Source organism: Cynocephalus volans, chromosome 2, assembly GCF_027409185.1.
Source record: "Cynocephalus volans isolate mCynVol1 chromosome 2, mCynVol1.pri, whole genome shotgun sequence".
NCBI classification, from domain to species: Eukaryota; Metazoa; Chordata; class Mammalia; order Dermoptera; family Cynocephalidae; genus Cynocephalus; species Cynocephalus volans.
This window is the reverse complement of record NC_084461.1, coordinates 204,086,061-204,112,752: the sequence shown is the minus strand read 5'-3', so window position 1 is coordinate 204,112,752 and position 26,692 is coordinate 204,086,061. Positions and strand designations below refer to the sequence as shown.

The window sequence follows — 26,692 nt, the reverse complement described above, 5'->3', positions numbered from 1 at the left end:
TTAGATGATCCTAATTTTGTTCGCAACATCCAAAGCATCATAATTAGGAGCCAGTCGAACACATGCCTTCTTCTCACCATCAGGCCTGATCAGGGTGTCGACCTTGGCCACGTCAATGTCAGAGCTTCTTCGCAGCCTGTTTGATCTGGTGCTTCTTGGCTAGACATCCACAATGAACACAAGTGGGTTGTTGTCTTCTGTTTTCTTCATGGCAGACTCAGTGCTCGGGGGAACTTGACAATGGCATGGTGGTCAAGCTTGTTTCTCCTGGGGGCGCTCTTCCGAGGATATTTATGTTGCCTCTGGAGCCGCAGTGTTTTGGGCTGCCAGAAGGTGGGTGATGTGCAGATCTTTTCTGTGTGGCTTTGGACGCCTTTCAGCACTGTCTTCTTGGCCTTCAAAGCCTTGGCTTTGGCCTTTGGCAGGGAGGGGAGTTTCCTTCTTCACCTTCAGCACCATCTTGTAAAGGGCAGGTTCTCTTTTAATTGAGGTGATATTCACAGACCATAACCATTTTATTATTTAACTATTTTAAAGAGGAAAATTCAGTGACATTTAGTACATCACTTTATCTAATTCCAAACATTTTTATCAACCAAAAAGGAAACCCGATACCCATTAAGCAGTCACTCGCCCTCCCACCAGCCAATCTGCTTTCCATCTCTATAGATTTGCCTTTTCTGGATATTTCATATGAATGGAATCATATACAAGCAGGGAACTCCATAAGGATGTGTTTAAAAAACATTCTTAGGGCCGGCCCCTGGCTCACTCAGAAGAGTGTGGTGCTGATAACACCAAGGCCATGGGTTCGAATCCCTATATAGGGATGGCCGGTTGGCTCACTTGGGAGAGCGTGGTGCTGACAACACCAAGCCAAGGGTTAAGATCCTCTTACTGGTCATCTTTTTAAAAAACAAAAAACAAACAAAAAATACCATTCTTTACCATTGTGTACTGGCATTTATGATGTTTTCATGAACAGAAGTTTTTCATTTTATTGTGCATACATTTTCAATCTTTTCCTTTACAATCTGCTTGTATGTCATAAGATATCTCTCTTGACTTCGAGGTAATCAGATATTCTCCTGTTTCTTCCTAGAAACTATTTAAAGTTTCACTTTTTTTTTTTTTAAGTGAAAACAGGTTTAATGTAATGGATAGGAGGTACAGTCTTTACAGAGAAAGTGTGTTCTAGATTCAGAGACTGAGCAGGGTCCACACCAAGTATAATACAAAAGTCAGAAATACACTTTCACAGACAAAGTGCAGGCTGGCTCTAGAGTGAGCACAGCCTGCTAAAGGCAAGTTTGACACAAAAATAAGTACTCATCTCAGGCAAAGCGCAGGCTGACTCCAAGAGAGTGAGCAACAGCCCCAGCTTCTATCAAGATTCCACTTTTATAGTTTTGCCATCTAATACATATTCATGCAATCTAATTAATATTCAATTGTGGGGGTGGTTTCCAGTTATGTAACATAGGAGGAGTATGTGCTGTGATAAATAAAACTTGTTGTACATACATAAACACTTCAAGCCAAGTAAAAGAATATGTAAAAATAATATATGAACAAGCCACCTGGTTTCTAAAGTTTCACTTTTCATATTTAGGTCTTTAATCCACATGGAATTGATTTTTTTGTATATGATGTGCCATGGGGGTCCAATTCCATTTCTTTTCCTAATGTTTCACCCTATTTCTTATCATGATTTATCAAGTAATCCATCATAATTCCTCATCACCCCCCAAAATAAAATGCGATGCTTGCTCGGCATATACCATATTATATGTCTGGGAGGGTTTCTGACCTGTTTCATGCCTCTTCAGTCTGTCTTTAGATTGATATCAGACTGCCTAATTCTCCCATTTTACTCTTCTTCTGGAGCGTCTTGGCCATACCACATTATTTACAGCGGTGGTCACTGTAAAATTCTTTGCATTTTACTGTATATTTGAAATTTTTCATGATAAAATATTGGGGGGAAAAGAGTGCCATCTGGCCTTTGCCCTTTTATCAGGGTACAATTTTTAAAAGGCTGTTTCAGACTGAGCCAGCTCTCAGCAGCACTAACCCTTGGAGAAAAGGACAAGTTTTAGGACTGTGGTGAATTTTCACATTCCAGTAGGCATTAGAGATTATTTGTTGGGGCTGAGGCAGTGCTGGTTTTATATCATAGCCATTTCACAGATGAGGGAAGTAACGCAGCCTCTCTGCCCTACTGATGAACTGTGTCCAAGTGTCATACATCAAGCTTCGTGCCCGCAGCCCCTCTCCCTGCCTCTCTGGGACCCTTGCCTCAATCTCTCCCGTCTGCCTCCCGCTGTTTGGCCGGGTGGTGAAATGAAGGCCCGAGGAAGAGGGGGGCGTGACTTGGTCCTAGCAACACCGTGGGTCCGTCGGGCCGCCGCAGAGCAAGAACCATCCCCCAGACGTCTCCCGTCCCTGCCCTTCTCTGGCCCTCATCGTGTCTCCGCTTCCCCAGCTCGCCCCTTCCATCTGTCTCCCTCGGTCTCCCCTGCCCGCGTCTTCGCCGTCTGACAGCGCGGTGGCTTTGAGACCACCTCTCTCTAACTTCCCGCCTCGGTACCGAGACTCAGGCTCCGCCCCTTTCCAGCTCCTCCGGCCGCCGGCGCAGGGGTTCTTTGTGGCCACCAGGGGGCGCGCGCGGCCCAGTCTGCGAGCGAGCACCGCCGCGCGTCTACTCCGCCCTTCCCGGCGCCCCGCCCCGTCCGGCCGCGGCCCCGCCCCTCCCGGCGCCCCGCCCCGTCCGGCTTCGACCTCTCTACCTCCGCTCCCCGCGGTGCGGGGGACCCAGGCCCCTTGGCTTGCGACCTCGCCGGGTCCGGTCATGGGCCCCGCCGCTCGCTCCGCGCTGAGGTCTCCGCAGCCGCCTCCTCCTCCGCCCCCGTCGCCACTGCTGCTGCTTTTGCCCCTGCTGCCGTTGTGGCTGGGCCTGGCGGGGCCCGGGGCCGCGGCGGACGGCAGCGAGTCCGCAGCCAGGCCGGGCCGGGGCGGAGCCCGCGCCGTGCGGGTGGAAGTGAAGCTGCAGCGGCAGGACGCTCTGATCCTGGAGGGTGTCAGGATAGGCCACGAAGCCGACCCGGCGCCCCCGCTGGGCGGCCGACTGCTGCTGGTGAGCGCCGCAGGACCACCTGGCCATCTCGCCTATACCCCCCTCCCAAACCTCCTGTAGACCCTGCACCCAGAACCAGCCTTCATCCTGGACCAAACCCTGACAGCTCAGAGCCCCTCCCCAGGTTGCTCAGGCCCCCAGCATTCAGGCTTCCAAAACTTGAGATCCAGATGCCCTCCCCTCCAAACTCCCAAACCCTGGCCTGGCATCCTCTGTGACCGACCCCGGCTCTCTCTTCCTTCTCCCCCTTCCGCCCCCTGCTCATGGCCCCTTGCACGCAGATGGACATCGTGGATGCCGAGCAGGAAGTGCCGGTAGAAAGCTGGATTGCAGTGGCGTATGTGGGCAGGGAGCAGGCGGCCCAGTTCCACCAGGAGAACCAGGACAGTGGCCCCCAGGCCTATCCCAAGGCCCTGGTCCAGCAGGTGCAGGGAGTGTATGTGGGGGAGAGGGGCTGGAGGAAAGGGTTTCAAGGCATCTGCTAGAGCCAGCTACCAGATGGGTCCCTAAGGAGCTTCCAGAGAAGCGCTGGACCTGGGTAGGTCAGGGGACCCCAATTTGGAGAATTGAGTCAGTATGGTGTAGAAGCAGAGAGGTGGGGGGAGGTCAGAGAGAGTTCAAGAAGCTGCACTAGGCTCTGAGTATGGGATGGGGAGTATGGGAAACTGGGAGCCAGTGGGGGGCTGCTCCTACAAGGACCAGGGAAGACACAGCATTGTTTGGATCCCACAGAGCATATAAGGGAATGCTCAAGGAGTTTTTGCCCTTGACCTCAGGAGCTTATAACTAGTCTGTCTAGAGGAAACACTCACTGCAGAGCCAGGAGCTAATAGCACCTGGGGCTGCAGGTGGTGAGTCAGGTATGTGGGCAGGGTATGTGTCAGCCTCCCGCCTTCTGTCCTGCAGATGCGGCGGGCCCTCTTCCTGGGAGCCTCTGCCCTGCTTCTTCTCATCCTGAACCACAATGTAGTCCGAGAGGTAAACCAGAACAAGCTGTGGGGGTGAGCTCGCCGGAGAACAGGGGACCAGGGCCTGCTGACCTCCCTGTTCCCCTGCAGCTGGACATATCACAGCTTCTGCTCAGGCCAGTGATCGTCCTCCATTATTCTTCCAATGTCACCAAGCTGTTGGAGGCACTGATACAGTGAGTTGGGGTTTGGGCTCCTGAGGACGGGGCCTGGGAGCCTGAATGCTGAGGGCCCCTGGCTCTCCCATGGGGCTCAGAGCTCTCACGGCCAGGGCCCTATCTGTTAGCCTTAAGACTAAACTCTCCCAGGCTGAAAAATGGGTGAGGGGACAGGAAGGAGGCGCCAGTGCTTAGAGCAAGGGGGCAGCTCTGTGGGCAGAGGGGGCTGGCCCCAGCTAGGAAGAAGCCGGATACCTGATTAACAAGCTCCCTGGACTTGCAGGTTTCCCTGGCCTGGCTGGTATGAGAACTAGAAAAACAAAAAGCTGGGAAAGGCCTGGGGGCCAAAGCTGAAAGCCTGCAGGAGTGACATTCTGGAGTATACCTTTCCCACAGGGCCGGGGTAGGTGCGTTTGGGCTTTCCTTCCCAAGAGCCCTTCTGTTTGGCCCCTCTGTGACTTTCCTTCCCAGGAGGACCCAGGCTGCAGCCGAGATCACCAGTGGAGAGTCCCTGTCGGCCAATATTGAGTGGAAGCTGACCCTGTGGACTACCTGTGGCCTCTCCAAAGATGGCTACGGAGGATGGCAGGACTTGGTATGCCTGGGAGGCAGTCGTGCCCAGGAGCAGGTGGGTGCCAGCAGATTATACAGGACCCAGGGAGAGGAGACTCAGGTGGGGCCACACACATGACTCGTCTCACAAATTGTGTGACTTCTCCCCACCTCGTGGCAAGGACAGCCTCTCTCAGTCGTGGGGCTGTCGTGAGTGTTCAGTGACATGGTACAAGTGGGTGCTCAGTGCAGCACCTGGCCAGAATCATGTGCAGACTGTGTTCACTGCTAACGTCATCACGTTCTGCTCAGTAGCCTTCTTTGGCTCCCCATTGCTTATAGAATAAAGTTCAGGCTGCTTAGCCTGTCTTTCACAGCTCTCCTGGTCACTCATCCTACTTTTCTAGTCTTCTCCCTATGCTCTGGCCACCCTGTGCCATTCACTGGCCTCCACACATGCCCTGGTCTCCTGCCACTGGGCCTTGTCCATGCTTGGCTGTATGTGTAGACACCCTTTTCCTCTGTCTCCCTATGTCCCAGTCTACCCAGACCTTCACAGCTCATCCAGGCTGCCTTCTTTGGAAAGCCTCTCTCGCACCCTCAGCTTGAGGTCCCTCTCTCTCTTCTAAATCACAACAGTGCTTTGTCAGGCCTTTCCTAGGGCTCTTAGGAAAGCCATCCTGTATGTGGTGGGTAACGTGACTGTCTCCTGACAGCCAGGGCTGTGTTGTGTTTATCTCTGGATTTCCCAATGCTTTGCATCAAGGGGGTTCAAAGGTAATCCATAAGCATTTCTTGAGTCCCTACTCTGTGCAGAGCAGTCACGCCCTGGTCTTCTGGTGTGCAGCCCCCAGCAGGTGTCAGCCAACATAGGCTGTGCAGCAGCTTCAAGTCAGGCAGACTCAGGTTCAAATCTTGGCTCCAAAATCTTAGCTGAGTGATCTCAGGACAAGTTTTTAAACTCTGGTCTCATGTTCCTCATTTGTAAAGAGAGACCGTACATTCATGGGCAGCTCACACAGACCCCTGGACAGGGCAGGCATCTGATGAGAGGCCAGGCGGGGGTGCCACAGAAAGGCTAGAGCTAGACAGGAGCAGGCCAGGAGAGAGCCCATAGGGGCATGGCAGTGGAAATGCACACAGTCTGCAGATTGGTCTGGATGGTACAGAGGGCAAAGCAGGATGGCCTTGGCCATACTGCTGGCCAGAGTGGGGAGGACCATACAAGTGTTGAATGGCCACGGCAGCTGAGGCATCCGAAGGGGAGCTGGGGCAGGTGTCTCAGACCCTGCAGCCCCTGGGAATCCAGACTGCAGCAGTCACACATCAGGAAGGTCTGATGAACCATGTCCTGCTCTGATGGGTAAGCCCCGCCCCAGCCCTCCCTCCTCACCTGGGGCTCCCCAAGGTGTGTTGAGCCTGGGGAGCCTGGGTCTCTGGTCTGCAGCAGAGCTTCAGGCTGGCCACATCCCTGGCCCACCCAGCACTTGCTGGCTGCTCCACAGCAAGGAGCTCTAGAGCAGGCTTGGCCCTGGAGAGCTTACACTGTACTGGCCACTCTGAGTCTTGCCACATGTCAGCCTGGCTCAGTATGACATGGGCACAAGAGCAGGGCAGCTCCAGCCCTGGACTCATGGGTGCCCCGTCTGGGAAGCAGATAGGCTGGAGATAAGCTATCACTCTGCTGGGGTGAGCGCTGAGGAGATGGTAGGCACAGGACCCTCCAGGGCATAGCAAGGGCACCTGAGCTCAGCCTAGGGCTTGGGGAGAACTTCATGGAGCAGGTGCCAGCACCCCATTGCAACTGGCGGGGAGACGGGGGCAGGATGGAGGGGGAGCGGGACTGATTGAGCACCTCCACTCCAAGCAAGATCTCGTACTGACAGCCCCCAACCTCGCCTGGAGTGGTGGCCTCCTTTAACGTCAAATCATTTCTCATCCCCTCTCCCCCAGCACGGTGGTAGTTGAACTTCAGCATTAGTTGGGGAAGAACGTGATGGCAGAGAGCTACCAGGAATGCAGAAAGCTTTTAAGCTAATGTGTTTATTAGTCATAACACATCTGCAGGCTGTGTGAAATGGCGTGCCTGTGTGAGAGAGTGGGCCATGCTTTGCTTACTCTGCCACATCATTTCCTGAGCCAGCTGTGTAGTAGTCAGAGCCTCTAGCAGCCACCTCTGTCCAGGCTGAATGTTCACACGCCCTCAGTCTCAGGGAGCCACCCCCCAAGTCCTGTCACTTCTCTCTCCTGGGGTTTCACTTGCCCCTCCCCCATCCCACAACCCTCCCTGCCCTGGCCTCACTCACCCATTTCCCACCCACAGCCAGAGGGATCTCACCTGCAGACCCACCCCTGCAGCTCCCCTTCCCTGCAGCATGCACCCCCACTCAGCATCCCATGCTCCTCGCCCCCTCCCATGTCTATGTCCTTCCAGACACAGTTCTCTGTCTTGGGAACTCTCTTCATCCCCACCCCTTCTCTTGCCTAATGCCTCTTGATACCCTTTGTTCCAGAAGTTCTCCCTGACCACCATGGGTGTCCCCTAGCCTGCCCCCAACCCTCCTCACACCCACTCTAACCACGAGTTTCTTGCTGCTGCCCTTAGTGGTCTGTGAGCTCCCATCAGTGGGAGGGAACCATATCTGATGTGGTCACCTCTGTAGCCCCAGTGGCTCACATAGTCTTTGTGGAATGAATGAATTTGGAAAGGAAACATGACTGAGAGGACACTTTAAAACCAGTGGGGTTGAGGCTGGCTGGGTAGCTCAGTGCGTTAGAGCATAGCCTTGTAGCACCAAGGTCAAGGGTTTGGTTCCCTGTACAGGTCAGCCACCCCGCCCCACCCCCAACCAAGAAGAAAATACGTGTAGGCCCTGGCCCTGCAGGGGCCTCAGAATTACTGGAGGAACAACACTGACCTTGACTTAACTCCCACCATATGCATTGAGGGAAGAATGTGGGGCAGCCCCAGCATCCTTGACACCTGCTTGCCTCCCCAGAAGCCCCTGCAGCAGCTATGGAATGCCATCCTGCTGGTGGCCATGCTTCTGTGCACAGGCCTTGTGGTCCAGGCCCAGCGGCAGGCATCGCGGCAGAGCCAACAGGAGCCCGGAGGCCAGGTGGGAGCTAGCCCAAGGGAGCCCCAGCATCCCAGCCCGAGGGCCTGCAGGACTATGCCTGTCCTCTCCCCACAGGTGGACCTGTTTAAGCGCCGTGTGGTGCAGAGACTGGCATCCCTCAAGACCCGGCGCTGCCGTCTGAACAGGGCGGCACAGGGTCTCCCAGAGCCTGGCATGGAGACCTGCGCCGTGTGTCTGGACTACTTCTGTAATAAGCAGGTTAGTGCCTTGGGCAGAGACCAGCCACTGGTTGACCTGTGATGTCCCCTCCCTCACCCTATTCCCAAGAGATCTCGGAACCACCTCAGCCAGGCCCTTCTCTTTCTAGCCCACACCAGGGCTACAGAAAGCAGAATGGAGAGGGGCGGGCCACGATGTTTCAGGTGAGGGGCACGGGACCAGGCAGGCACCCCACCTGGATTCCTGCCCCTGTGCTCCATGGCCTGAGCCCTTCCTCGCACACCCCTGCAGTGGCTCCGGGTGCTGCCCTGTAAGCACGAGTTTCACCGAGACTGCGTGGACCCCTGGCTGATACTCCAGCAGACTTGCCCACTGTGCAAGTTCAATGTTTTGGGTGAGTATCAGGGACGGGGGGCCCTCGGCCAATTCCACCTGGTCCCCACCTGATGCCTCCCTCCCTGTTCTTTTTCCTGTTCCCCTGCAGGGAACCGCTATTCAGATGATTAGGTGCTCAAGCTGGGACTCTCCACTTGGGGACAGACCCCTCCCACCCACAACCCAGCCCTCAGCCTGGGCTCCTGGGACAGGACAGTAGGCCCTGTGGGTGGGAGGAAGGATAGGGACCCCACCGTGTCCACACTGGGAAGGAGGGACCTGCAACCCCCAGCTGAGGATATAGGGCCAGGACCAGTCAAGGAAGAGAGGTCGCTTTGGGGCCCTTCTCTGCAATCCTGGGACATCTGAATCTGCCCTCCTCATAGGCAACTCCCAGGACTCTGGGGAAAGAGAATGTGGGGCCAGGGCAGCTGTCCCTAGGGCTCTGGGAGCTCTGTGTGGCCTGTCACAGCATCCCTGGAGGCTGAGGCTACAGTGTTTGGGTTTTGTGCTTATTTATTGGGGGGTGGCTTGAGGGAGGAGCTGTCTGGCCTTGGGGTACCTGGGCCTGACCATCTTTCAGGATACCTCTTGGTCAACGCCATGGTGTTAAACCCAGAAACTCCTCCACTGTCTGCTGCCTCAGTCCATGGGCATTGGGAGCTGCAGGTCCCACTGCCTGTGTAGCTGGACTCCCTTCCTGGGCTTGGCTGAGACCAGAGGCCTTAAGAACCATCCGGTCCTGTACTTCGTGGCTGGGGCTATGTCACTGACTGGGATACTTGAAGCCACAGGATCAATGTGGTGCATCTTCCAGGGGCATCCACTTTTCTAAGAGTTGGGGTAGGGAAGGTTTAATAGTGAAATAAACATGGATATATTTTAACATAAGATGTAAAATGTGTGGATATTTTAAAATTAAAAAAAGTTGCCTTGGGTTCTACAGCCTGTTGTAGGTGGAATTCTAAGGTGGCCCCCAAGATCCTCTCACCCCATCATGAACACGCCTTGTATAGGAATTTTACTCCCATGATTAAGTTATGCTAAATGGCACAGATGACCCTTAGACAAGGAAAATATCCAAGTGGGCCTGACCTAACCACATGAGTCCATGAAAAGCAGAGTTTTCTCCAGCCAGTAGAAGAGGAGGAAGTCGGAAATTTGAAGCCTGAAGGGGATCCCATGCATAAGAAACTCTGTTGCTGACTTGGAGATGGAGGGCCCACGTGCTGAGGAAGGTAGATGGCCTCTAGGAGCTGAGAGTGGCCCCAGCTAACAGCCAGCAAAGACAAGGGGACCTCAGTGATACATCCCCAAGGACTGGAATTCTGCCAACAACCAGAATGAGCTTGGGAGTGGATTCTTCCCCAGAGCCATCAGAAAGGAAGGCAAGCTGGCAGATACCTTCTGAGACCCTGAGCAGAGAACCCAGCTATGCAGGGCTTGGATTTTTACCCTACAGACCTGTGAGCTAATAAATGGATGCTGAGTTGGTGGAGGGATGAGAGTCAGTCAGCTATGAGAGGTCCTTTCCCAGAACATGGGCACAGGCCTCCTGCTCAGGAAGCCACCCAGAGGGCTGGCTGTCCCCTATGAGGGGGCACCCAGGACATCGCAGCCTCCCTTCAGGAACCCCCTGGCTCCTCAGAAGCAGTTGGAAAGACGCTGGCTGTGCCAGCTCAGTTGCACACTCGGCCTTTCTTGACCCTTCTCTGTAAACAGGTGCTCTGATGGCCTCCTCACTAAGGGGAAATGTCAGAGGAAGCTGCGAATGTGCACCCTCTGCAAGGTATCAGAGCCTGTCACAGACCAGGTGACTCAGGGCAGGCCAGTGGCTTCATGAGGAAAACTGGTGGCATCAGTGCCCAGTCGTAGCATTCTGGACTGAGTGGACCTCAAGGGACAGGCCTGGTAAAGCCAGGGGTGTCTAGCTGTCTGGTTGGGTGAGGCCTTGCCCTGCCTTCAGTAGCCTCCCGGGGCTCTGACCTTGGGAATTAGAGAAAACTTTCATGACTCTCACCATTTCCTAAAGGCAAGTTCTTCAGTGAAAGGAGGCCTGCCATTTTGGGGTACTTCATGTCCCCAGCCCCAGGTCCAGAGCCAGGGTGGGAACTGAGAGCATCACTGCCTTCTGCCGTCTTCCATGAGCCCAGAGCTGGGACGCTAGCCTCTGACTCCTTGCCTCAGCCCTTGCCCTGCACACCCTCCATCCTGACCCTCCTCTTAGTTGGTGCTGGTCATTGAGTCCAGGTTTACCCTTTAGCCCTTGCTATGCGGATAGCAAGACTGCCCTTCCTTCACCTGGCCCAGGTGCTAGAAGCTTCTTTCTGCCCTCAGTGTGCCCTCCTCTCCCATAGTCCCTGTCAGGAGGGAGGCAGTAAGCTCCCATTTACTGAGGACCCACCGTGCCAGGACTCTGCTAGCTGATGATCTGCATGCCTGGGGACTCAGTGGCCCCTGCCAAGGACAGGGAAAGAGGGACTCCTCCTCCAGCTCAGCCCTGCTGTGAAGCCAAGACTGCTGCGGACAGATAGCTGTGGCTTTATTTCACTGGGTGGGTTGCCAGCCACCTGCCCTCCAGCCCCAACCCCGCTGCAGGCTACATGGGCCGCTCCTGCAGCTGGTGTGCAGAGCTGCCCTGGCCCCGGCCTGGGGAGAGCCTCCTCCTCAGCCTGGCCAAGGCCTGGATGGGGTTCTGGGCGCAGATGGTTGAGTGGGTCCCATCATCCAGGGAGGACTTGCTGGGCTGGCTGCAGGGCTGCCGAGGTGGGGATGCTCGAGGCTGGCCTGGCAGAATCCTGCCTGCGCTGCCTGTCCTGGTGCCAGGAGAGTGCCGCCTGCCCAGGGGCCTGAGGGAGACCAGATCACGAGAGCTCTTGTGAGCAAAGGGGATCACTCCACCCCTGTGTTCCCTGCCTCTGGCAAAGTCTCACTCACCCTGGGGATGCTCTCGGGGCCTGGGTGAGGGGTGCTGCTCCCTGAGTTCCCTTGCTGGGAGGGGACCAGATTTGGTCCTGTGGGATCAGCTGCAAAGAAAGCCAAGCTCAGAAGGGCCCAGGAGTCCCCTGCCCACCGTACAGAAAGGGTGTCATAGCCAGGGACTGGGAGGGAGGGCCTGAACCCATACCCACAATTCCTTCCACTAAGGGGCAGGGCTCCTCAGCTGCGAACCTTGGGGCAGGTAATATGCGTGAGAAGGCTGCTTTCTGACAAGGCTCCTGGTTGCACTTGAAATAAAGGTGTGAAGCACTGTGCGGGGCTAGAAACTGATCTGTAACATCCGTATGCCTTCTTGAAACATGGAAAATGTTTCACAAAAGTGCAGCCTAAAGCTACATGAGATAAGGCAGGTTCTTAACAGATTCCCAGGGCGGAGTATGAAGGCCTCTGCTGGGCAGGGGCCTCTTCCAAGTCCCCACAGATCCACCCTCTCAGGCCCACCTTGAGGCCCCCCTGCTGGGCCACCTCGTGGATTTTGGACAGCATTGACTGGAGCCGCCCGTTCTCTTCCTGCAGGACCTGGATGCGGATGTCATTGGCCTGCACTTGCCTTTCCATGTCATTCGTGATGTTGCCAGAGCCTGTGGAGATGTGTTATCTGGGACCCCACCCCATCAGGTCTGCCTCTTGTGCCCAATAGGACAGGACCCCAGAGTGCAGGCACAGCAGCTGAGGTGGGTGGCCTGGGCAGTGCTCCGGGCCACCCATCTCATCTTCCTTCTCCTGTGGCCTTGTTCCCCCTTTGCTGTCCCCTGCCTGCTGGAAGGTGAGAACAGCATGATAGAATTTGCAAGCTGGGTGGGACCTCGAGTTCACAGAAGACTTAGCAAACAAGCAAAAGAATCTATTCCAAGGCCACCTGTTTTTGGCAGGCCAGAGAGAAAGTGAGTTGTCCCAAGTCACACAGCCAGCTCTTGGGTGTGAATCACAGGGATTCAGCAACGATGTTTTCTCCCACTGCTTTGGGGATGGATGCATTCTTCCAGCTCTACAAACCTGGACAAGCTGCTGCCCGTTCTGGTTCTTGGTTTCCTGGTTTGTAAAAAGGGGCTGCTACCACCTTGTGGGATGGTTCAAAGGGGGGACAGAAGGGTCTGGCATGTAGTCAGTGCTCAAGAGTGATGACTTATCATGACCAGCTAAACTGCAGCAGATCTTCTTGACAGCTCTGCAAATGGACTCAGTTCCAGAGCTGGAGAGGCTGGGAAGAGAATCCAGGTCCCCTAACATCCAATCCTGTGCTAAGATGGGTACCTAGCACTCCTGTGCCATGGAGTCCAGGACACCAGACAGCTAGGGGCTGTCCTTGGAACCAGCCTTATGGTGGGGTTTGGGGAGAGGCCAGGAAGAGGGACATGGAGAAGTTGAGCAAGGACCGGCATGTGTCATGGAGAACACAGGCTACAGAAGCAGCCAGACTTATGTCTGAATTCAGCTGTTGTGACTGGGCGCGGCCATGTCACCTCTGGGCTTCCATGTCCCTGTCTACCGGAGGAGTGGATAACACATTAAGCACCTGCATGTCATAGTGGCTCTGTAGGGCAGCACTGCTGGCGCCCCCGCCCACTCCACCACTCTCACCACCAGCCCCAGTGTCTTGCCAGGTGAGCCCTCAGCTGCCCGCCCTGGGCCCTGGCATACCCTCAGCACCGTCCCAGGGCTCCTACTTTGGATCTGGTGCTCGCTGGGCCTGTGCAGGTCCGGGAAGGCCACCAGCAGCCGCTCCCTCTCCCTTAGCTCCACCAGCTCCTGTTCCAGCTCCGAGATGGTCAGCCGCAAGTCTGTCGTCGTGTGTTCCAGGCCTTGCTTCTCCCACTGCAGGCTCTGCAGCAGCTCCTGGTGCAGGGGGAGACTCAGATCTGGCTCTGAGGATGGCTCCTGGTTCCCCTGGGGACATTGCTCCCACCCCCCAGACATGGACAGGCCCACAGGCACTCAGCTGGCTGGAGGCTCATCTGGTGAAAGGGAAGAGCCCACCCTGCCCTCGCCCTGCCCACTCCCACCTGCTGGGCCTGCAGCTGGCACTGCCCCTGTTCCCTCTCGCTCTGCAAGCTCTGCAGCTGCTCCTCCACATGGGCCCGCTGGACCTCGGCCTTGTCCAGACTGCCCCGCAGCTCCTCACGCTCCTGGTCCAGGCTGTCCAGCTGCTCCAGCAGGGCTCGCTGCTTGGCCTGCAGGGACTAAGCAGGAGTGGATGGGCAGAGAGGCTGTGCAGCCCACAGGTTGAGGCCCAGCCATGTACAACTAAGGAGGCTACAGTATCTACTACCCTCTAAGCTTCTCCCTTGTGCCATGTGTCTGTGTATGGGGGAGGCTGTGCACGCACGTGGAAGGGAAGGGGGAGAGGGAAGGCAAGAGCAAGCAGATGCACACCCGACCTGGTCCAGGCCAGGCCCCAGCTTGCAGACCCTGCCCCTTTGGAAAGCCGTTGGCTGTCTCTGTTGGCCTTGCCCCCTACTTCTTTTCAGTCACACTCAGTACCCACTCAGAGAGGAATTCTGGGAAATAGGCTTTCTTCTTTTTCTTAGGTCTCCAGTCACATCAGCCTGTGTCACTGAAACCCACAATTCCTGACTCCTACTCCAACACTGGTCTGCTCTGAGTCCTGGTTCCACTTCTTGCTAGCTGTGCAGCCTTGCACAACTTCCTTAACCTCACCAAGCCTCAGTTTCCTCATCTATAAAATGGGGATGACAACAGTATCTATCTCCTGCTGTTGTGGCAAGGTGTGAGAATGAGACGGCTACAGAGCCTGAAGCCCAGTACCTGGGCTACAGCTGACATCCACCCTGAGAAAAGCACCCACATGGGGTAGAAAGGCTTTCCCTATCCAGGGCCCAAGCCTGACCCTGGGGACTCTCACCTGGGCTCCTGGCTCCCTGCTGAGCCTCTGAGAGTAAACCTAGCCAAGACAGCCCCTAGACCTGCCTCCTTCACTAGGTGACAAGTCACCTGCTCCCTTGGCCACAGCCAAGGACACCTACGAGGACCCATTGCCTAGGGCACAGGCACCTGGGCTCACCTTCTGTCCTCTCCACCCTTCACATGGCTGATAGACTAATCACCAGCTGATGGCATCCAGGTCAAAGGCCACTTCTTCCCAGGAGTCGTTCTGGATTCCCACAAGCAGAGGTGCCCATCCCTTCCTGGACCCCAGGTAGCACTTTCCCTGCCCCTATTAGCCAAATGTTAGGAGAGCTGTGGCATGTCTGCTCATCCTTGCCAGATGGAGGGCTCCTCCAGAGCAAGGCCTTGCTGGGCAGTGTCTGTCCTTTGGCCACTGTTCCCCTAGAGCCTGGCTCAGGGCAGACTCTCTGTAAGGGTGAGTTAAACTAAAACCTGGGTGTGTGCTCAGGAGCAGGTACACTCCATAGATGAGCCCCCAACCCCCACCAGTGGAGCTCTTCCTCCCTGCAGCCCACGATGCATGTGCCCAAGGCCTGGCGAGGCCCCGGCCTCACCTCCTGGTGGCGGACCATGCTGTCAACACGGGCCTTCTCCTTGTCCAACTCTGTGCTGGCCCAGCGGATCTGCTGGCTCGCCCCGTCCAGCCTCCCTGCCAGCAGCTGCACTTGCTCCTCCAGCTGCTGCACCTGCCTCTCAGCTGCCGCCCTGCGCTCACCTTCCTCCTGCAGCTGCTGGGCCTTTGCCTCTGCAGGATTGAGCAGGCTGAGCAGGCGTGGGAGAGGGTAGGGCAGGGAAGCCCTGGTTCGACTCCCTGCACTACCTCTGACCCAGGATGGGACCTGAAGCTGGGTAGTCACATCACATCTCTGGGCCTCAGTGTCCTCAGCCACAAAATGAGGCTCTGGACCCCCTGAGGTAGGATTGGAAAATAGAAGGTGCTCTCTGAGTGGGTGGCACCCCAGCTCAAGTTATCCCCCAACAGTGTGGTCAGTCAGGCCCACCCTCCAGTGGTTCCCTATATCTTTACCATGGAAGCTCAGGGGACAGAGATGGAAGATGCTTGAGATGTGGCCTGAGGACATATGGTAAGGCTCCTTACCCACAGCCTGCGTGGACTCCTGCTGCTGCTTCAACTCTCCCTCCAGGGTGGCCACTTTTGTCTTTAGGTCACTTGTTTCTATGGCAGCCAAGAAAGAGGCCCTTCAGAGGGTCCCTGGGCCTGGCCAGTGGCCTTCATGCCCAGTGCACCCTGCAGAGTGGAGGCGACCATCACCGTGTGGAAGGGACAGCTGGGATTGCAGGAGGAGCTCAAGGGAAGTACCTGGAGTCTGGGACCTGTCCACCCTGCTTCTCACTGACTGGCTGCCATGTGTCTACACCTTTCTGGGCCTCGGTTTCCTCTGCAGAGGTGACAGTAAGGCTCAGAAAGGGCAGTGACTTGCCAAATCTCTCAGGCCTGGCTGACTTCCAGTGCCAGTAGTGGCATCTCTTTGTGTAACGGCCAAAGCCAAAGAGGCTGCTCTGCTCAGCTGGTGGTGCCAGGGAATTGCCTCCTGGAAGTAACCCTCAGTGACTGACAGGAGTAGGTGAATAAATACCCCAGCTGACTCCCCATGATGGGACAAGCCTTCTTCTACACATTCCCCAGTGGGACCGAGCTGCAGCTGCTCACATCACTGGCTGGCTGAACACTCCCTTCTTTGCTGCCCACTCCCCAACCTGGCTTTCTTCCACACACACTGCTTGTCCTTGATGCCCCGTCTTGGGGTCTGCGTCTGGGAGCTAAGGCTGTAGCAGAGCCCTGGGGCACCAGGTGGTTATCCTCTGGGGCACAGACCTGCCAGAAGCTGCTGCTTGTCACGCTCCCACTCGGCCAGGCACTGCTCGGCCTCCTCCGCCTGCCGCCGCCGCTCCCCCTGCTCCTGCTGCAGTGCCTGCTCCAGCTTGTCCACCTGCTTCCTCAGGCCATCCTTCTGGCCCTCAGCCCCCTCCAACTGGGCCCTGAGGGGCCCAACAAGCTGAGTGAGGGCCCCCACATGCTTACTGAGGCGCATCAGGTCTTTGCTCTGCTCTGCTGCCCAGTGGTTCATGGTGGCAGCTGGCAGTGGCCTGAGCCCCATGCTGTCCTGCACCAGCTGCTGGAACTGGCCTAAGGACGAGGGCAAATTCTGGCTCTGACAAAGGCTGATGACCACCTTGCCCACCTCCTGCAGGCTGCCCTGGACACTGGCGCACGCGTCACAGGGCACCAGGGCCGTCTCAATGGTCTGAGAGTGGACACTCTTGGTGTTCTCAGAGATCCTGGCTAGACACCGCAGGGAGACTCTGATGGGTATGCTCTCCGGCTCTTGGCAAATCTGGGGCAAGCCTGGCATTGGAGAGGGGGTCTGGATGAACTTGGCAGTCATACATTCAGGGCTCCTGGCTGGCTCATCCCTGGCTGTGGGCTTGGAGGTAAGGGTCTCCCCTTGGTTTGCCTTTTTCTGTGGTCAGGAAAGAAAGGAAAAGCAGGTGAGGGAAACGGGCCTGGGAGGTGACTGGTTCCCTGGGGAGGTTCTAGGACAGTTTTGCCTGATGCTCAGACCCTCAGATGTTATCTGACACCAACTTGAATGAGAACTTCTCCCTTTTTTCCACAGACTTGACTTACCAAGCCCAGGCCTCCTCCTCTCTGCTGCCCCCATCCCCACCCCAGGCTTGATGTGATTATATGCATGGTACTGGGAGGATAATGGTGACAGTAACAGCTGCTGGTTACTGGACTCTTGCTTAGTGGACTTGCCTGCTCCCATGTTGCCATAACCATTCTCAGTTTTAGTTTCCTCTCCATCACAGTGATGGTGGTCCTTCTCCACTGGGTGGTTGTGAGGATTACGGGATAATCCGTAACAAATGGGGCATATATTACCCCCACAGTACAGATGAACAAACTTGAGGTTCACAGTAGGTAGGATTTTTCCAAAGTCCCACAGCATAAATGGCAGAGCCAGGCAGCCCAGACATGACCCTCATGGCTGGTGTTCTTAACCTTACTATGTGGGCCTTGACTGGGAGGCTCCAGAGTTCACACTGTCCCCTATGGTCAGTGGAGAGCCAGTGAAGGATGTGGTGCTCTAGGAAGCTGGAGCTGGGATGGTTTATGGGACTGACCACAGTTGGGGGGTGGAGGGTGGGGGCAGCCCACCTGGGGGGCCACTTGCTTGTAGAGCATGCTCAGCTTCAGCAGGCTATTCCAGAAGCGCCGCACTGTGAGCCCCACGGACATGCAGGGCCCTACAACCCGGGCAGGGGGCATCATCTGCTCTGGGCCAAGGTTCTCCAAATAGCTCATGCAGCTCTGAAGCAGCAGCAGGAGCCTGCAGGGAGAGATGTCAGGGTTGGCTGGAGCTGAGCCTGGTGGCAATGTGCCCTCATACACACAACTGGCAGCTTCTGGCTCTGGAGAATCGGCCCAGGCATCAAGGACTTGGGGAGTCCCAGAACATGCTCTGCTGGGCCAGCTTTAAACCCAACCCAGGGGCTAATTCCTCCAGGAAGCCTTCCCTGGCCCCAAGCTCAGCTAAGTGGCCTCTTCTGGGCCTTCTGGGTGGCAGCACTTCTGCCTGGCTATTCCCCACTGGACCAGTGAATTCTGGTAGGCCGGGCAGGCCTCACCTCAGTTGTATTCTGAGTGTTCAGGAAGTTCTGGGTAAGCACCTGCTTTACATCAAGTGGCCCAGAGCCTTCACTTTACAGATGACAGAGCTGAGACCCTGAGAGGGAAAAAACCTACCCATAGCCACAGGGTGAACAAGGCAGAGGCACATGTACAATCTCCTGATACTAATCAGGGGCTTCTCCTGCAGGAGGAGCTGCTTCTGTGACAATGGAGACACAGACTGAAGACAGCTAGGTGTCTATCCTAACCTCCAAGTTCAAAATTAGAGTCAGGTGCTAATCTTAAGGAAATAAAATATTTTAATTTTAAAATAGCATGGGAACCAAGCTATTTTAAAGGCAGCGGTATTATATTATATTTACAACACGTACCAGGAAGATAAGTGACCTTTTCTTGTTGTAGATGCAAGGGGGTCATTCCAAGCCCACTGGGGCCTTGGACAGAGAGGACCTGGGGGAGGAGTGGCCCCTGGCCTCCAGGCCCTACCCCTTTCTGAGCCAAGGTGTCCTCCTCTGTGAATGGGGACAACAGTGCCAAGTAGCACTAGGGAATGGGGAAGCATCTGGAAAAAGGACAGATGTGGCATTGACAGAGCAATCTGTCTGCTTAGACAGACAAACCCTCACAGTGGGAGACTGCTGTGCTTTCTGCAACCTTAGCCATAATCCCATCTCCTGACATGAACTGAGCACCTCTAAATGCTACACCATGGGCTGGTGCCATGGCCCTGTCCTCCAGGGTTCTCAGGCTGGTCTAGGTCTCAGGCCCAGTGGCCTCTGCCAGGAGTTACTTACATACACAGAAACCCAGCGGAAGCTCCAGCTAACTCAACCAGAGGTGGGCAAGGGGGTCTGGCAGGGCTGGGGGCATGTCAACAATAGCTTCACAAGGAAGAAGATAGGTAAACTGAGCCTTGATGGATGAGTGGGGCTCGGCCAGACCTGGAAGGGGCAGGCAGGACATTCCTAGTACAGGGATGGTATAACATAAAGTGTGTTCTGTGCTCAAGCACGTTCAGCCCCTCATAGGTCATAAATGGTGCTTTCATACCGAGGGCTCCTCCAGCCCTCCAAGTTGGTAACCCTGGCTTCTCTGTCCCCAGGTAGGTCATCCTGCAACCGCTGAAGTCCCTCTCATGTCTTTGCTGCCTGTCTGGATCCCATGGCTTTATTAGTGTATAAGGGTTTTGAGCACTGGAACCTGGATTGTGGTCCCCAGGAAGTGGAAGGCTGATGACCATGTTAACTTGAATGATAGCACAGAAGTGGTGGGGCTGCAGAGGAGTCCACTAGCCTCTTCCCAGCAGGGCCAGGGTTTGGAAAAACACATCACATGTCTGGCCTTGTTATACACGGAAGAACAGCATAGTCCACAAGATGCCAGGAAAAAGAGCCTGGGATGGAAACTCTGAGCAGTAGCTATGGTGTCCCTGACACACAGCAACCCAAGGGAGGCAGCAGGGAGAGGCCGAGAGGCAGCAGTCAGGGCTGTGGTGCCACAGAGACTAGCAGGGTGGCTAGCAACTCCCTGAGGTGAAAGGATGACAGCACAGCACAGCTCACAACAAAACACAAAAAAGGTGAGATCACGTTGAGGGTCCTGAGCTGATCTGGCAGGTACTCAGTCAATAGTGATTATGGTTACCAATGTCATCACTACCTGTGGAGGGGCTCCTGTGGCTGCTACTGGTCTAAGGGACAGGTGCTGGCATTCCAGGATGACCAGGTTCAGTCAAGACCCTCACCTATCAATGACCAGCTCCAGCAACACAGCATGGGATAGCTGTGTGAACTCAGGGTCCTCTGGCACATGGTCGTAGTGCTCCAGCAGGGCCACCATGTCCAGGTCACAGGCCATACGGTCAGGGAACTTCCAAGAGGGGAAGTGCACGGGCCCGGCGCGGGAGAACACGTCTACGATGGTGCCCTGCAGGTCGGTGAGGTCCTTGCGCAGGCTGTCCATGCAGGCCTGGCTGCCCAGCAAGTGTGCCATCCTCACAGCTCCTGGGGCAGGCAGGAGAAGCCCTGTTAGCCAGAGCTATGTGGCTGCTGCCAGAAGAACCTTCTTAAAGCCTGAATCTGCCCAGTTGCTCTAGGCCAAAAGTCCACCCTAGACCCTGGGGAGAAGTCTGTTCCCCAGCCCTAGGTGACAAGGCCTTTCAGGGCCTGGTCTGGACAACCTCACTAGCCTCCCTCTCACTCACTGTACCCTACACCCATAATGACAATTCCAACATACTAACATTCTTTTTTTTTTTTTTAAAAGATGACCGGTAAGGGGATCTTAACCCTTGACTTGGTGTTGTCTGCACCACACTCTCCCAAGTGAGCTAACCGGCCATCCCTATACAGGGATCTGAACCTTGGTGTTATCAGTACCACACTCTCCCAAGTGAGCCACAGGCTGGCCCGACAATTCCAACATTCTATAAGTACCTCCTGAGAGCCTGTGTATGCCAGGTTCCCTGCTAAATGTTGGGCGGATACAGCTGTGAACAAGAATGTCCCTACCATCCTTCCCTCCCAGAGCGAACCCTCAAACAGGGCACAGACAACCAATAGAGTTATAGCTACAGCACGATGGGGACTGCTGGGTCACATAAGGCCACTGTCATCTCCTGCCTAGACCACTGCAGCAGCTCCCAGCTGGGCCACAGGCCTGCCCACTCCAATCTGATCAACTTCAGCTCCAGAGATCTGGGCCACATCATGCTGGCCAACACCCCTTGGGACTCCCTGTGGCCCATGGGAGAAAGGCCATCTCTGGGCACATCCTTCACTTCTCCCTCTCTAGGCCCCCTCTCTACCCCATACTCTCCACTCCTACCACCATCAGCTATGAGCAGCAGCTCATGCACACCTGGCCCATCTGTCCCCTCTGTCTGAATCATACTTCCCCATCCAATTCCCATTACCAGGCGAACTCCTCTCATCCTTTAGGGTTCCTGGCTATCACCTCCTCTGGGAAGGCTTCCCTGAACACCCTTCAGGCTGGGTTAGATAATCCCTCTGGGCTTCCCCCATCAGCCCTGATTGCTCTCTGCTGGAACAACTTCCTCTCCTGGCCATCTCAGTCTCTGTGGTATCCCCAGCTTAGCCAGCCTAGGGCTGGTTAGCTCAGTTGATTAGAGTATGGTACCAATAATACCAAGGTCCAGTGTTCGATCTCTGTGCAGATCTCTGTTCGATCTCCAGCCACCAAAAAAAACCCCAAACAAAAAAATAAGCAAACAAAAAAAATCACAAAGAAAAAAAAAATTTTTTTTAACCATTTATTTAGTTTTGACAGCTGGCCAGTATGGGGATCCAAACCCTTGACCTTGATGTTATCATCATCACGCTCTAACCAGGTAAGCTAACTGGCCAACCCATGCAAAGAAAATTTAAAATGTGTTGACTTTTGGAGGAAAGCAAGTCCTAAAGTATAAGAGAGGAAAACCTGAAAACTTGTATTGAGATCTATTCTAATGACTCTGATGACAGGGAGCCCATCACATCTTGATACAGAGAGTCCCAGCCATGCCCCTTCCTGGCTACGTGGCCTCGGGAAAGTCACCATACCCTTCTGAGCCCCAGCTGCTGCTTCAGCTGTAAAATGGGGACACTGTCCCCAAGCAGGCCAGGTTGTTGTGAAGCTTTTAAAGGGGTCATGAATAAAATCCTTGGTCCAAGGCAAGGCACCAGTAAAAGTTCTCAAGCAATACAGGTTGAGTATCCCTTATCCAAAATGCTTGGCAACAGAAGTGTTTCAGATTTCGGATTTTTCTGGATTTTTTAATATTTGCAGATACTAACTGGTTGAGCATCCCTAATCTGAAAACCTACCTAGCATCCTTAATCTGAAAATCTGAAATCTGAAATGCTCCTTTGAGCATCATGTCAGTGCTCAAAGTTTTGGATTCTGGAGCATTTGGGATTTTGGATTTTCAGATTAGGGAGCTCTGCCTGCATTATTATTATAAATAATATTATTGGCAGAAACAACAGCAAAGACCATCCTTGTCTTGAGCCCATGCCTGACTACTGTATTCCCCAATTCCCCTAAAGTCCACACAGAATGCTTTTTGTCCATCTTCTGGACTCTGTGAACACCTGAAGACACTGATTTGGATGAACCATCCATCGCCCTTGACTCAGCAAGTGGAGAAATGGAACACTGTCCTGGTCCCTCCTGGGTTGTGAGTCGGTAGCTAGTTTCAGAGCCAGCACTCCGTTGGGAGCTGGGCAGCTGAGTGGATGCTGAGCCCTAGTCCCTCCCCACCCTGCAATCAGGGGCCCCTTGTCCTTTCTGGATTTCTTAGCAGAAGGAATCCTCTTCTTTCCCCCACTACCCCCTGAAATGCAGGGGCTTCTTGGCCAGTATTTAGGCCACGGCCCATTCTGTCCCCAGCAAGTCCAGGCCTAGCTGAGAAAAACCTCTTCTCCCAAACCTATCCTCCCCCACCTCCCTCATCTCAGATAATGGCACCCCACTGAGTTTGCTTTCTCAAATCCCCTTCCTCTACCCCCTCATTCCAGCACCAACTGCTACCTATGTCCAGACCACACTAGGAACCCAGTACTTCTCTCTATGACACTGCTCCTGACTCCTCTATCTCCCCAGACCACTACCACAGCCCCCCATGAGGGGTCACCACATCCCTTCTGCCTAGTACCACCTCATCCATTCTGTACACGCAACCAGAGTGACTGTTAAAGAGGCAACTGCTTAAAGTCTTTTAATGGCTTTCTATAGCACTAAAGACTATGACACTCCCTGGGGTGTTGTCCCTGTGTGGTCTGCCCCCATCTTAGCATCTCACCACCCAGAATGTGCCCCTCCCCACACTTCCTCTAGCTAAGATACCTCCCTCAGGTCTCCACCCAAACATCCCCTCCTCAGGAAATCTCCCCAGGTCTCTAGGCTGGGTGAGATCCCCTGTTACACATTCTTAGAGCATCCTGTTCTTTTTCTTCCCAGCACACACTGCCACCAGAACAGAATCATTATTTGAGTCTGTCTCCCTTTCAAGCACATTTGTCTTTTGAGTTCACTGCAGTATGACCTGGCTACCTGGGCCGAGAGGCCTGAGGGCCAGCCTGTGCCCACAGGTGCTAGGAAGTTCAGACATCCAGGGGTGGTGCCCTAGAGCTGAACTGGACTCTCTGGACTCTCAGAGGACTGGGCCTTGCCCTCACCTCTGCGTGGTTCCTGCCTGTAGCGTTGGAGTGACCTGAGTAAGTCTGGCTCTTGGACTAGCCTGTAGGCTCCAGGTCAGAGGCTCATCCAGGTGCCTGGCTTCCTGTTTCAGGTGAAGGGCTTTTCTAAGCAGCTCTCCAGTCCCTAAAATGGATAAAGGTGAGAGTAAATGAGTTCACAGTCAGTCGTTTCCTCGGGGGCAGGGTGGAAGGTGAACGGGAGAATGCAGAGGCTGTTCCAGGCTGGAAAAATGGGGTGAAAGAAAGGACAGGTGGGACACCTGCCTTGAGCTTGAGCACAGAGGGTGTGCTTCAATAGTGCTAGCTCTGTCTAAAGGACCTACTGTGTGCCACTTCCTTGAATCTGCTTCCTTTACACAGAAGAGGAAACTCAGACTCTGGAAAGTTGTTGGCTAGCCCAAGGTCACTCGGGGAACTGGGATTGTGAGTATGACATCTCTGCTCTGTCCTCAGGCCACACAGCTTCTAGAACAGCAGTTTCCAAAAGAAATATAATGCAAGCCACATATGGGATTTTAGATTTTCTCCTAGCCGCTGATGGTGCAGGAAATACTACCCCAAAACATGGCACCTTGGAAATTGAGAAAACAGCAGAAGCAGGAAGGCCACTCTCACCTTTCACTCGTCCTTCTTCCCTGAACAGGCCATAAAACCTAGGAAGGTTACTCTCTGGCCTTCTCCCTCCCTTCTCCTCTGAAGACCCTCATGTGACAAGTGTCCTGACCTATGTGGGCTTGGGAAGGAATGTCACACAGATTCGCCAAGAAGAATCTGAACAGGCTTTGCTAAGTTCCCTCCAGTTTGTTACTATTAGATCATACCTTTTTGTCCTCCAATTATACTTCCGCACAACTGTCCTTAAAAAATACAGATTTCCCCATTTCTTTGGGTCTTCATTTTTGAAGGCTCCCATGTCACAGAAGACATTTATTTAATAAATTTGTATGTTTTTCTCTTGTTAATCTGTCTTACCTTATAGGGGTCTCAGCCATGAACACTAGGATGGGTGAGGAAAAGATATTACTTTTTCTCTCCTACACCACATTAAAAAGAGTAAAAAGAAACAGGTAAATTAATTTTAATATTTTATTTAACTCAATACACCCTAAACATTATCATTTTCAACATGAAATCAATATAAAATTAAGAAAACTTTTTATGTTCTTTTTTTTTTTTTTTTTTTTGGCATTAAGCTGCAAAGTCCAGTGTCTATTTGACAATTACAGCACATCTCAATCTGGACCAGATGCCTTTCAAAAGCTTGACAGCCACATGGGCTGGCAGTTACTGTACTGGACAATGCAGGTATAGAGGGTGAGATGCAGTATGTTCATTCAGCAAACAGGGACTGAGTGTCTACTACATGCTGGGCACCATATCAAGAATAGGGACAGAGTAGGGCACACAGAGCTCTGTCTTCCAGAAATCACCAATTACGTATGAAAGACTCTTTACACAGAGTAAGCTTGGATGTGTCAGCTCAGGATGGAAAGCAATGTGTGTCAGCCTTAAACACTGACGTACACACAAAAACACACACATGCCCACATCCTGCACACGTGTTGCCTTGGCAACAGCCTCTCACAAGATATTGCTGCCCAAGAGATTTTATGTCCCTAAGGAGTGAGGTGGAAACAAAGGGCAAAAACAGACTCAAACATTCTGGGCTTCCTTTCTGGGATGGGCATGAAGAAAATAAAAAGCTAACAAGAAGTCCCAACCTGGGAGGAAGTGTATTCAGGTGGCAAAGCTGAATACTCATAAGCTTGCTTGTGATGGCACCAAGAAACAGATCTGTTCACCTTCAAATAAGTACATCTGGGGCCATCTTGGATACGAAGTCCCACTAGATTCTGAAATGCCAAAGCATCAAGAATATCCAAGGTTACCTTACGTTGTTTCTTCTGGAAAATGAGGCCATTCAGACATAAGCATGGTTTGAGAAGCATGATTTGAGGTGTGTGTCAAGTGAAGAGCATCTGACATGGTCTTTCTTTGTAATTCCTAGGTCTTGAGTGCAACCCTCAGCCTGAAGCTGCCAGCCCTGCACTGTACCTGTGACGACACAGGTGATGGCACTAATTGAGCCAACACCGCCCTTAGGTAACAGCAGCAGCTAACTCGCCTCTCCTCAGTTCCCTGGGGCTCAAGGTGAACTCTGACTCCCAGATAAGGGCAGGAGTCTTTCCTTCACTCCCTTTCAACATTCAAGCTCCTTTTCTCTCAAACTAGTACCCTACCTTACTGATAAAGGTTATGCCTACCTCCCAGCCATTGTGCCCGGTGAAATTCAAAGTCACCACCATGAAGACACTTTAGAAACTCTAAAACCGTCTATGTGGCAGTTGCCAGTCTCTGACCCAAGAGAGTTAATTGCCTGGATCCCGTAGAACACTAAAGGACTGAGGAGGGCAAAGGAATAATTAACTGCACTAGTAAAGGAGTAAGATTGGCCTGAGTTTGGATTCCCACTCTACCAACTCTAAACTTCACTGTCCTCATCTGTAAATAGGTTGCTATAGGAAATAAATGATGTAATACATGCATTGTTTGACACAGGGTCTGGCTCATAATAAATAGTCAATAAATCCTAGCTATCATTATTATTCTACATTAATAATAACAACAATGACATAAACCAGCTCTGTGTGTGTGTGTGTGTGTGAGAGAGAGAGAGAGAGAGAGAGAGAGAGAGAGAGAGAGAGAGAGAGAGAGAGACAGAGGGAGAGAGAGATGAGATCTTCTCATCCTTGCCCCATTTCACAGAGAGGAAACTGAGGTCCAGGCAGGGACTCAGAGCCTGCTCCCCGCATTCCGGAGCTGGGAGGGAGGGGAGAGAGGACAGGGATGGGAGGATCTCAGGAGAGGGAGAGAAGCGGGCGGGAAGGTGTGCCTCTGGGAAGAGAGGGCTGCCCCTGTGGGAGTGAGGGGTGAAGCCTAAAGAAGAGGCCCTGATTTGAGAAGGTCGAAGGGGCTTGAGGGCGGGGCTGTGGAAGGCAGGGGATGGAACCTAGAAAAGGCAGGCCCACGGGAAAAGGGATCAGTGGGATTTAAGGGAGAGGGACTTGGAAGGGGACTTGGAGGAGGTGCGCCTGAAGCGAACGAGGGGGCGAAGGGAGAAGGAGGTGGGGCTTTGACGCGGCGGGCCTGAGGAACGAGGGGCTCTCGGCAGTGAGAGGCCAACGGGAGGGAGCTGGGGCCTTGGAAGGCGGGGTAACAGGGAGAGAGGAACTGGCCTGTGGAGTAAAGGAGCGGCCAGGGCCGCGAGGTGAGTGCAGGGGGCGTCTGGAGGATGACATAGGATATCTCACCTGTCTCCGGCGAAGCGACCTAAGCTTCTGCGTCTGGCCAGCTTATGGATCTGCCCCAGACGAACCTGAGGCTCCTGCGAGCCCCCGAAACCCACTGCCTGGCGCCCTGACCACTGCTGTGGCAACGGCG

General features: G+C 54.0%; 2 protein-coding genes and 1 pseudogene across 5 annotated transcripts; 1 reads left to right on the top strand and 2 right to left on the bottom strand.

Annotated features, from left to right (window-relative positions):
* Positions 1–459, bottom strand: LOC134371172 (large ribosomal subunit protein uL23-like; annotated as a pseudogene).
* A 2,310-nt stretch (positions 460–2,769) lies between these two features.
* Positions 2,770–9,379, top strand: RNF215 (ring finger protein 215). Its single transcript, XM_063086309.1, has 9 exons — positions 2,770–3,136; positions 3,418–3,561; positions 4,043–4,114; positions 4,195–4,280; positions 4,734–4,890; positions 7,814–7,933; positions 8,009–8,152; positions 8,405–8,507; positions 8,598–9,379. The coding sequence occupies exons 1-9, from the start codon at positions 2,852–2,854 to the stop codon at positions 8,618–8,620; spliced, it is 1,134 nt and encodes a 377-aa protein (XP_062942379.1). The 5' UTR covers positions 2,770–2,851; the 3' UTR covers positions 8,621–9,379.
* A 1,634-nt stretch (positions 9,380–11,013) lies between these two features.
* Positions 11,014–26,676, bottom strand: CCDC157 (coiled-coil domain containing 157). 4 transcript variants are annotated; one of them, XM_063086305.1, is made up of 12 exons: positions 26,563–26,676; positions 23,231–23,375; positions 19,798–20,056; positions 17,580–17,751; positions 16,233–16,878; positions 15,495–15,572; positions 14,950–15,140; positions 13,492–13,668; positions 13,156–13,324; positions 11,930–12,069; positions 11,426–11,514; positions 11,014–11,337 (listed from the first exon to the last, which is right to left on the bottom strand). In XM_063086305.1, the coding sequence occupies exons 3-12, from the start codon at positions 20,043–20,045 to the stop codon at positions 11,088–11,090; spliced, it is 2,160 nt and encodes a 719-aa protein (XP_062942375.1). In that variant the 5' UTR covers positions 20,046–20,056; positions 23,231–23,375; positions 26,563–26,676; the 3' UTR covers positions 11,014–11,087. The 4 variants fall into 4 exon arrangements, with proteins under 4 accessions (XP_062942375.1, XP_062942376.1, XP_062942377.1 ...); XM_063086306.1 differs by lacking the exon at positions 26,563–26,676 and adding an exon at positions 24,973–25,048; XM_063086307.1 differs by lacking the exon at positions 11,426–11,514 and having other exon boundaries at positions 11,176–11,337.
* Positions 26,677–26,692: the final 16 nt, after the last annotated feature.

Bases quoted from the DNA above. Each gene is read 5' to 3' on its own strand.
- RNF215 (XM_063086309.1), top strand. From the start codon at position 2,852: ATGGGCCCCGCCGCTCGCTCCGCGCTGAGGTCTCCGCAGCCGCCTCCT. The intron at 4,115-4,194 runs GTAAACCAGAAC...GTTCCCCTGCAG, and splicing joins ACCACAATGTAGTCCGAGAG to CTGGACATATCACAGCTTCT. The intron at 4,281-4,733 runs GTGAGTTGGGGT...TTTCCTTCCCAG, and splicing joins CTGTTGGAGGCACTGATACA to GAGGACCCAGGCTGCAGCCG.
- CCDC157 (XM_063086305.1), bottom strand. From the start codon at position 20,045: ATGGCACACTTGCTGGGCAGCCAGGCCTGCATGGACAGCCTGCGCAAG. The intron at 16,879-17,579 runs GTGGGCTGCCCC...TCCTGACCACAG, and splicing joins ACAAGCAAGTGGCCCCCCAG to AAAAAGGCAAACCAAGGGGA. The intron at 13,325-13,491 runs GTGGGAGTGGGC...CCCCTGCACCAG, and splicing joins GCCAGCTGCAGGCCCAGCAG to GAGCTGCTGCAGAGCCTGCA.